General features: G+C 28.6%; 1 protein-coding gene across 1 annotated transcript; it reads left to right on the top strand.

Moving 5' to 3' along the window:
• Positions 1-4,044: 4,044 nt before the first annotated feature.
• LOC125864675 (probable calcium-binding protein CML36) lies at positions 4,045-5,107 on the top strand. The gene has a single exon (XM_049544706.1). It carries the CDS (start codon positions 4,179-4,181, stop codon positions 4,812-4,814), a length of 636 nt encoding a protein of 211 aa, XP_049400663.1. The 5' UTR covers positions 4,045-4,178; the 3' UTR covers positions 4,815-5,107.
• The last annotated feature ends 5,286 nt before the right edge of the window (positions 5,108-10,393 follow it).

The following is a 10,393-nucleotide window of genomic DNA, read 5'->3' as shown; positions in this document are numbered from 1 at the left end:
TATATATATATATATATATATATATATATATATATATATATATATTAATACTAGTAAAATGACTTGCGCTTCGCGCGGAAATTTAACATCACGGAATTGATACAATAATACTTAAAATCTATCAATCATTAAAATTAAAACACTATATTATCTTACATACAAGATTACGTAGCAACAAACATTAATAATGTAAGGGAAAATGAAAATTATTACATCTTATCATTTATCCTTAATAACATAAGCATAAATTAATGACTGTAAAAATACATTCCAGGATATGTAACATAAGCAATGGTGTCAGTGAACCACTCAACAGGAGCAAAGTACATAAATATTTATATTTAATTGTGAAGAAGAAGAAGAGGTTCAGAATTTTCATTGATTTAAAATGAGAGGAATTCCCTCTATTTATAGACAACAAAGGGCAGTGTGAACAAATGTTAATTGTGCCTTATCGGAAAGGTTACAATAATTTGAAAAAGTTGCAACCCTTCGGAAAGGTCATAACCTTTCATAAAAGTCACAAATTTTCATAAAAGTAACAACTCTTCATTAAAGTCACAATTTTTCATAAAAGTTACAACTTTTCATAAAAGTCGCAATTCTTCATTAAAGTCGCAACTCACCATTAAAGTCCTAACTTTTCATTAAAGTCACAATTTTTCATGAAAGGGGAAGGCTATTTTTGTAAATAAAATATATTAAAAGGGAATCCTTGTTTGTGGTGGCACCACGTAGGCGGACCTAAGGTTCTCTTTTATATATATATATATATATATATATATGTAGTATACTGAGATTCGATAGACTTGCAATATCAATTCTTACCAATAATCTTGGTGATCATGATCTATATATGCAGCAATTTCATTATACTAATTAATGTGAATCCAACACCAAGTTTTGGTGCAATGAATGAATAGGAAATCATAGTTAAAATATATACATAAGATGATTCTCTTATATAATTAAAATGTACCTAATTAAAACTAACTTATGTCCAATCATTTACTAAATGATTATCAATCATAAATACCTACCAAATTAATTAAATCTTGTAACGTATATTTGCCATGTTATCGTTGATATCTGCTAACCCATCACTTGTTGCAAGAATTACTTACTCGTTATAATGATAAATCAGTTTGATGTAAAAAGCATTTCGTAATTACATAAAATTTTGGAAAAACGTTGTATATAGGGGTGTTTACGGTTTGGTTTGGATCGGTTATTGGTCAAAATAAAAACTAAACGAACTTAATCGGTTTTAAAATTATCAAAACCAAACCAAACCAAATATAATATACATTTATCGGTTTGGTTGTTTTCGATTTTGGTTCGGTTATTGGTTATTAACCATACATAAAAATAAAAGAAACAATTCATTCAAAACATGAAAAAAGTGACAACAATCCATTCAAACAAAAAAAATAGTTAGAATGACTGGCATTACAGAACTTTCGATCATTGAATTTACTGAATAAAACTTCAAAATTCACTATTTTGGCATAAAAGGAAGAGACAATGACATTTTCAGTCCCACAAAGAATTTCCATATACACTCATATACATGAAACCACTAAGAAAAATGTTCTCACCTTGGACATTTTTTCTTTCATAAGTAAATTATAAATAAATTTTGATGAAACATATATAAGATCTTTAAAATTGTTTATGAATATAATATATTATGTATGTATAATTATAATAAAATTTATGTATATAACTTGTTGGTTCAGTTCGGTTATTTCTTTAATTTTTTTCGAACAAAACCATAACCAAACCAAATACTATCGGTTCTTAACAACCTAAAACCAAACCAAACCAAACCCCAAATTAAATCGGTTCATTTAATCGGTTTGGATCGATTTTTATCCAAACCATGAACACCCCTAGTTGTATATATCTAAGGAATGTTGTATAAACAACTTATACCTTGATGTAAACGTAAATGCCCACAACTCATATATGTAATCTATATAAACCATACAAAAACAACGTTATAGCACTACGTCAGTTGACTCCCTCTCTAAATCTTTACTCGCACTTGATATTTATATCAAAATCGATATATAGGTTGATTTGCCTTTCCTTTTACATTATTTTTTCACTAAAAACTTTTATGTTCTTTAATTTTCGTCCAATAATCTTTTTTCTTTTCTCTACATTATTTGAAAGATAAAACATTATATTATAATTTATAATTATGCTAAACACGTAGCCTCCCTCGACCACTCATTTTTGCACAAACACATTCTGAAAGAGATAATTTTGACTCTTTGAATGCAGAATACTTCTAGTAGTTAGAGATTAAATTAAAGCCCCACAAATTTAAATAATGAAAGTGACTTTCGTATTGTCCGTTTTGATACAATAAATCTTACGATTTTTTTGAATTATATTATCATTGAGTTTAATAGTACACGTACCATATAAACTTAATTTTCTATCTATATAATAGTATTTATGTGATTCTATTTTCTAATTAATCTTTTCAAAAAAAGAAGAAAACATTTCTAAGCTTATGAACATTAACTTTAAAACTGTTTAACGTATCTTTTAATGTAAAGTTTTTGCAATCACATAGTGTTATAATACGTATAAAATCAAAAGAAATATATTTTGACTTAATATAAGATTCGACAATAATGAAAATTGAAATTTATAAATCTAGAGTTAAAAAGGTTAATATCACGGTATTTTCTGCCTAAAAAGATTAATGAAGAGTAGTATTGTATCAAAAATCACAGTTTATATTTTTTTAGGTCTTTTTTCGTTGTTTCTATCTATAGTGTAGTTTTTACAAAAAATGTACTTCCTCCATGACACTTTTCGAATTTCGAGATTCAAACAAGTTTATCTTTTATTGTAAATTTTTTATAGATCTTTTAAATATTTTAAATCATCAATTATTGTCACTTATAGTACTTTTTACGTAGTTTACAATTATATAAATTTCATTTCAAAAAAATTGAAGACTCCATGCGTAAATTCTGGTTAAATTTAAACTGTTTGACTCTCGAAAAATGAAAAGTATCCATAAGTTGAGACATAAAAAGTAATTCAATTAACCCGGTATGACGATATGAGTCTGTAACTCCGCACTTGAATCAAATATCAAACGAGTAGATTGAGTTTATAAGTTGTAACTTTGCAGTTGAATACAAATATCGAATATTGAACAAGCACTTGACTCAAATATCGAATAAGTAGATTGAGTCTATAACTCTGCACTTGAATACAAATATTGAATATCAACCAAGTAGGTCCGAGTATATTGCAATCTGATCAGCTCATACTACAGTTTTTCGTAAGCCCAATTAAATTCGAATTCATAAAAAACAAAAAAAAAACTATACTCCCTCCGTCCCTTTTTAGTTGTCCACTTTAGAAATGGCACACAGATTNATTTTTAGGTCTTTTTTCGTTGTTTCTGTAGTGTAGTTTTTACAAAAATGTACTTCCTCCATGTCAAACAAGTTTATCTTTAATTGTAAATTTTTCATAGATCTTTTAAACATTTTAAATTATCAATTATTGTCACTTATAGTATTTTTTACGTAGTTTACAAATATATAAATTTCATTTCAAAAAAATTGAAGATTCCATGCGTAAATTCTGGTTAAATTTAAACTGTTTGACTCTTGAAAAACGAAAAGTATCACATAAATTGAGACATAAAAAGTAATTCAATTAACCCGGTATGACGATATGAGTTTGTAACTCTACACTTGAATCAAATATCAAATATCAAACAAGTAGATTGAGTTTATAAGTTGTAACTTTGCAGTTGAATATAAATATCGAATATTGAACAAGCACTTGACTCAAATATCGAATAAGTAGATTGAGTCTATAACTCTGCACTTGAATACAAATATTGAATATCAAACAAGTAGGTCGGAGTATATTGCAATCTGATCAGCTCATACTACAGGTTTTTCCGTAAGCCCAATTAAATTCGAATTCGTAAAAAAAAAAAAAAACTATAGTTACGAACAAATATACAGTATATATACTCTTCTCTCTTTCTCTCTTCAAATCAATTTCTCTCACTACGAAGCTTCCTGGAAATTCACCATGGCATCCTCCCATTTAACCTCCATCTTCTTCCTCTCTCTCCTTACACTTATCTCTTCTTCTTCATTCTCCATTTCACTTTCTCATCCTCCATAACAATGAAGCTCCTCAAAAACTTCCCCAAAAAGCTCTTCAACTACAAAAAAACTCGTTCCATATCCAGATCTCAAACCTCATCCTTCGGATCCTCCTCCGATTCCGATTCCCATCCCCATCCCCATCGCGGGTTTAGAAAACCCACCGGATCATCCACTCCAACCAGCGTCTTACCCAACGAAATCTCCGCTGCGGAAGTAGGTTACGCTGAGCTAATCCATGCGTTTCACATGATGGACACTGACGGCGACGGTAAGATAAGGAAGGAAGAGCTGGAAGCGATTTTAAGCAGAGTCGGAACTGAACCGCCGAGTAAGGAAGAACTCATGTTGTTGCTTGAAGAAGTTGATGTAAACGGAGATGGATGTATTAGTTTACAGGAATTCGGAGCTATTAGCTCGGCGTTTGGACCGCCAGCGTGTGATTCCGAGCTGAGAGATGCTTTTGATTTCTTCGACGCCGATCACGACGGGAAGATCACGGCGGATGAGCTGTTTCGCGTGTTTAGACAGATCGGAGATTCACGGTGCACGTTAGAGGAGTGCCGGCGTATGATAAAAGGTGTGGATAAAAATGGTGATGGGTTTGTATGCTTCGAGGACTTTTGTGTTATGATGGAACAGCAGCAGAGATGTTGATAAGTAATTGGTGATCGTTTGATTCTCCTTTTTTTTTTTCGATATCGGCGAAAAGTGTGTATTTTAAGGGTGGGGATTAATTAGGATCTAATCAACGGCTAGGATTGATCTATTTTGGAGGTTGTACCAAAGTTATTATAATCTCGTAAATACATGTGAGAACAAATTCCCTCTCTTTTTTACCCCTGAAACCGAAATGGAATTGGCTTATTATACATATCAATTTCAAACATATATGTAATTTAAGTTTTATGTTCCGTGGAGAATCTATCGAAAATAATTTTATTGTTCAATTGAGAATCTATCGAAAGTAGTTTCATTTGTATGTAATATCTTTTTTTCAATTATCATGTATAAAATTATATTGAATTTGCTATTGTTATTGATGTTTGTCTTGTAATTTTATGGAGCTATAAGCATATGGAACAAGGGATCATTAAAACAAATACTATATTTTTCCTATTTTAATTTGCACTTATCACGAAAGAGAGTAAAATTACTTATAGTGAAGGATCTAATATAAGTACTTTATAATTTCAAATTAAATTACTTTTTTCACCAAATTAGTGAAATTTACTTGAACTTTACTCTATGGATAAGAGAAATACATTGAATAAAATTGAAAGATTCCGTTGAAATTGTTTGTTTAATAATTTTCTAAAAAATTAAATCATAAATTCTTCTCTCCATCGAAAAGATTCTGTTGAAATTGTTTGTTTGATAATTTTCTAAAAAATTAATTCATAAATTCTTCTCTCCCTCGAAACAATAGTTTGTTATGTTCATACTCGATAAGTCCGTTAGGTTCACACGTCTCCAAGTGATAAATGATGTTAATTTTTCAATGATAGGTAAGTCCAACATGTGCTATATAGTCGAGCATAATATTCGTTTCATTCATTTTTTGTTTTATATAATGCCAAAATCATTTGTGGAAATGATTGAACTAAATTATACTAATTGATTGTGTATATAAAAACTAAGGGTCGTTTGGATTGACTTAAAAAAAATAACTTTTAAGTCAAAAATAAAAAGTAGGGGGAGACCTACTTTTGATTTTTTTTTACTTATTTTAAGTCATTCTTGATTTTGTCAAACACTTCTCAACTTATTTTAAGTTTTTTTTATATTTGTCAAACACTTCCAGAAATAAAAAACTGACTTAAAAGTAAGTTTGACCAACTTTGAGCCAATCCAAACACCCTCTAAATAATTAGTATTGCATTTTATTCTATATAGCAAGTTCGTTCTCCATTAGCACATATCACATAAATTTACTTATTATTATTACTACCTTATGGGTGAAATTGATAATATTTCTTCATCTTAAACATAGACCTTATTGTAAGAGTGAAAAAAACTCAAAGAATGATAAAACAATTAAGTACATCCACCAAAAGTCTAGTGGAATTTTGGTATAAAGCATTTCCATTGTGTCATTTTCTAAATATTTCTTCATTTCAAGTCGAGGGTCTATAAGAATCAGTTTTTCTGTCCCACTAAAATAGGCCTCCTCATATTTGATTCATAAAATTATATTGTATATGTTGTTGTTACTATCTTAAATTAGTGATTTTTTTAATTTTTATTCTTAAATTGTAATATTATCTCATAATTATTATGTTTAAAGCATGATTAATTAAGCACGAGGCCAATTCTATCAATTTAATTATGGTTTAGTAATTGGATTGTAACCAAACTCTTAAATACAAACCAATTACTAACTCAAGACTGATGCAATATTCCATTATGCCTTCAATAATTCATTTGTTTTCTTACTTCTAGCAAAACATACTTTTAAGGATCAAATCTATTACATTATCATTGAGTTATAATTAATTAAGATTGTGTCTATGTGTGTATGTCAAAAGCAACTTGACTTTAGTGTTCATAACATCGATCTCAATTTGTGAGATGAATCAGGTTTATATTCATCTAAATTTTGAATTAGACTTAATAATATGTGAGGAGTCTTACATAGTATCGTCACATCATTCATACTTTGATGACTCAATTATCTTTATTATCGATAAATATCATGAAATAAACAAATAATTTGATTCTATATTTGTCATCTTTATCCCCCATAAACTTCAATAATTATAGAAAGTTCTTTTTTTTTCGTTGGACCCCATCTCTCACTATCAACACCATCATCCAACCGTCCATTAGCCCTAAAAAAATCTACTTGCTTTCAGTTTTAATATGTGTTTTTTTTTTTGGTAATAAAAGAATCCAAAGAAAGAATTGACTTATTTCTCTAAGGATAAAAAATAATAATTATACTTACTCTATGATTAACTAAGATATAAAGAATCAACATGGGTTTATGGTGCACTGGTTGATCGAGTTCTGAGTACAAAGAAAATTATGTTGAAAGCGTCACTTATGAATTGGATTATGTTGTTCGTGATCCAAATTTAATTAAAATTTTAATGCAACACCAAATGAGAAACAAGAAAAATAAACTAGGATATAAGGAAAAAACTAATGCAACAAATTATAGTGATTAGGTTCAATAATTGATTTAAATGTCAAACGTTAGCCGTTAGGTCATAAAAGGCAAAATTAGATTCGATAACTTAAGGCCATAAATTGATAAATACACATGCAACTTGTTACTTTTGCTATTCGTTTATGGTTCTTTTCTCGATGTGATCAGCACTCCATACTATATCATATAATGAAACTTATATTTTCTTACTTATTATAACAGTTTATGCGTAAGTTCATAATTAAATCGTTGAATTCTGGACATTTAGAGTGAAAATGAAAGTGAATTCAAGTATATAATACTTATTCGATACTTTCACTTTAAATGTCTTGCTTTTTTTTTTTTAGTCTACCTCAAAAAATAAATCGTTCTTATATTAAATATAAGTTTTTCAATTTCAATATGTTATGTAACGTGACAAGTTTAAGATCACAAACACAATTAATTTAATATTATAAGATTCAAAAATCTCCTATTTATTTCTTGAAATTCGTACCCGATCAAAAGAGCTCCTCTCTTGCTAGGAGTAACAAGTTTTAAATTAGTTAAACCTAATTAATACAAACAGATCCTTTATAATAATATTTCAATATAATCACAAAAAAAAAGAGATTTAAATCATTTTTCATATATATGCTAAATAATAATATTAATCAGAAAAAGTTATTATATATATATAAAAAAAAAATTAACTGTCAATTAGATTGGCATACTAATTTTTAATAGTTATTTTAATTTAGCAAATAAACATTTTTGTCGTTTCTTTAATTTACTATAAAAAGTCATCAGACATGGGCGGTTTGGAGTGAAGTGATAGTAAACATAGTTTTGTTCTATTTTGATCTTTGGACCATATGAAATTATAACTAAAGACTGACATCTGTACCATTATTAAAATATCTAGATATTATAAAAAGAATGTTTTTTTAAAAAGAAATTATTTGAAACTTGGCATTTAGTACTAGAATATAAATAAATAGTGTTCACGGTTATTTTATAAGTTGTCTTTTGATAAATAGTTATCGTTATCGTGCTAAATACAAGTAGGTAATTAACTTTAGCTTTAAACTTTATATTGCGTTAAAAATTTATATATTATGTACAAATTATCTATTTTGACGTTGTAAGTTATTCTATCCTAAAAATCAAATATTATAAATTTAAAATCTTGAATTCGACACGAAATGACTATATTTATTGGCAAAAAGTCACACACTGTGATCTATTTCTTGTGGAATTTTTTGGCTGTGGGGGTTAGATTAAGTTTTCTGGACTTAAATTAATTATGTTTGGAGAGGGAAGTCAAGTATTAAATTGTTAAATATTAATTAGACAAGTTATGATGCTTATCTTAAATATAATTAGAGAGTTGAATAAAATAACAAATAATTTGTAATTGGAAAATGAAAAAGCTATCTTATTCTGCAACTTGATGGAGAAATAAAATAAGTAAGAGAAAATTTTCAGAAATTGCCTTCTTTGTCTCATTACATTACAAAATTAATATTATCAAATTTGAAAAGGATATATTTGAAATAATTCAATAATGTTCTCATAAATGTAGATTTTTTCCTAAGGTGTTGATAAAATGTCTCTCTCAAATTACACACGATTTAAAGAAATTAAACATTTTATTTGAATTTAAGTCAGTAGCAAGAATTTCAGACAAAATATTACAAGTTTTTTTTTTTGATATGAAAATGAAAGTGAACCTTTATGCTTTGTTCTTTGTGTAGTGATCTTTAATAATTCAACATAAGATAATAAGTTAACATGTTTATCCACGTCAATAAAAAAAATTAAATTATTTGAGTTGTAATTAATTCAAAAAACTCAAGGAAGTGATCAATGTTGAATTTTCTTCAAGCTAGTAATATTGAGATGTTTCATCTACTTTAAAACATTTTTTTTCATATTAGGGTATTTAGAAATAGGTTTTTTTTTTTTTACGAAACTCAAAATGATCAATGATTGAATCTCAGTGGATCGTAACAACAAGATCACGTGTATTTAACTAGTAGTCTACAGAGATTCTACATGATGACAAGTTGTAAAACATGTGTGAACTAGAATCCAATTAAGGTACCTACTTACCTACCACTTTGGGTGGACTAGCTAAGTTGCTTCAACTTGACAACTAGGTTAACATGATGACACAATTCTAAAGTAGTTGATAGATTGCTATGTCTTTATATATGTCAGAATATGTATTTGGAAGGAAGGAAAATGTTTTTGACGGAAAAAAATTTCTTGAAAAACAAGTGTGTGTTTTTTAATATATTCGATTAATTAACAAAAAATAGTATCGCGAACATATATAAAATTTTGATAAACACTACTGACATGGGATAAAGGCCGGGTTGGGGGTGGAGCAAGTGTGGGAGACGGGAGTAAGGGGGTTGGATGAGATGCTAGGGGGTGAAGAGCAGAGGCGGAGCCAATATTAGAAGTTTAGAGGTTCTAAATTTACTTCCCCTTCCTTATCATTGAGTTGTCAATCAATTTTGTCAGGGGTTCTCAAGTTATTACTTAATTTTCTAGTACAAATATAGGGTTTATGGAAAAGTTATTGAGTTTGTCCAACCTACGAACCTCCACCAAACTCTACCCCTAGTGGAGAGCAAGGAGACAAGTTTAAATTCTAAGCACTATGTTTTTATTTTTCGACCACGTTAATGAAGATCATGGATCTGTCATTGTCTAAACGTATCATAAAGTGTTTCAAGTAGACACTTTTGCTTCAAACTACTTTAGAAAACTTATGCGCTTGCTCTCTAGCGTTTATTAGGTTATTAAGTAAATCACATAAAATTTGTCATCTGCTCTAATTATACACATCAACCTTAATTAGAACAATTAGAGGTTTTACGAGTTATTGAGATTAATGCTTATAATTAAAAAGATTGACATATTTTAAATGATTAACGTATTTTTGAACTTATCACTTGAGATTTGAGAAGACACGCAAATTCAAATTTAAGGGTCTATTGATATATTAAACCTTAAAAAATTAAAGCCCATCAGTGAAAGGCTTTAAGATAAAGTCCAGTTATTTAAAGGCCCAAATATACCACACATAAAACCA

The sequence above is a fragment of the Solanum stenotomum genome, chromosome 5 (assembly GCF_019186545.1).
Source record: "Solanum stenotomum isolate F172 chromosome 5, ASM1918654v1, whole genome shotgun sequence".
In the NCBI taxonomy this organism is placed as follows: domain Eukaryota; kingdom Viridiplantae; phylum Streptophyta; class Magnoliopsida; order Solanales; family Solanaceae; genus Solanum; species Solanum stenotomum.
Note: the sequence above shows the minus strand (reverse complement) of the source record. Positions and strands in the feature narration are given on the sequence as shown.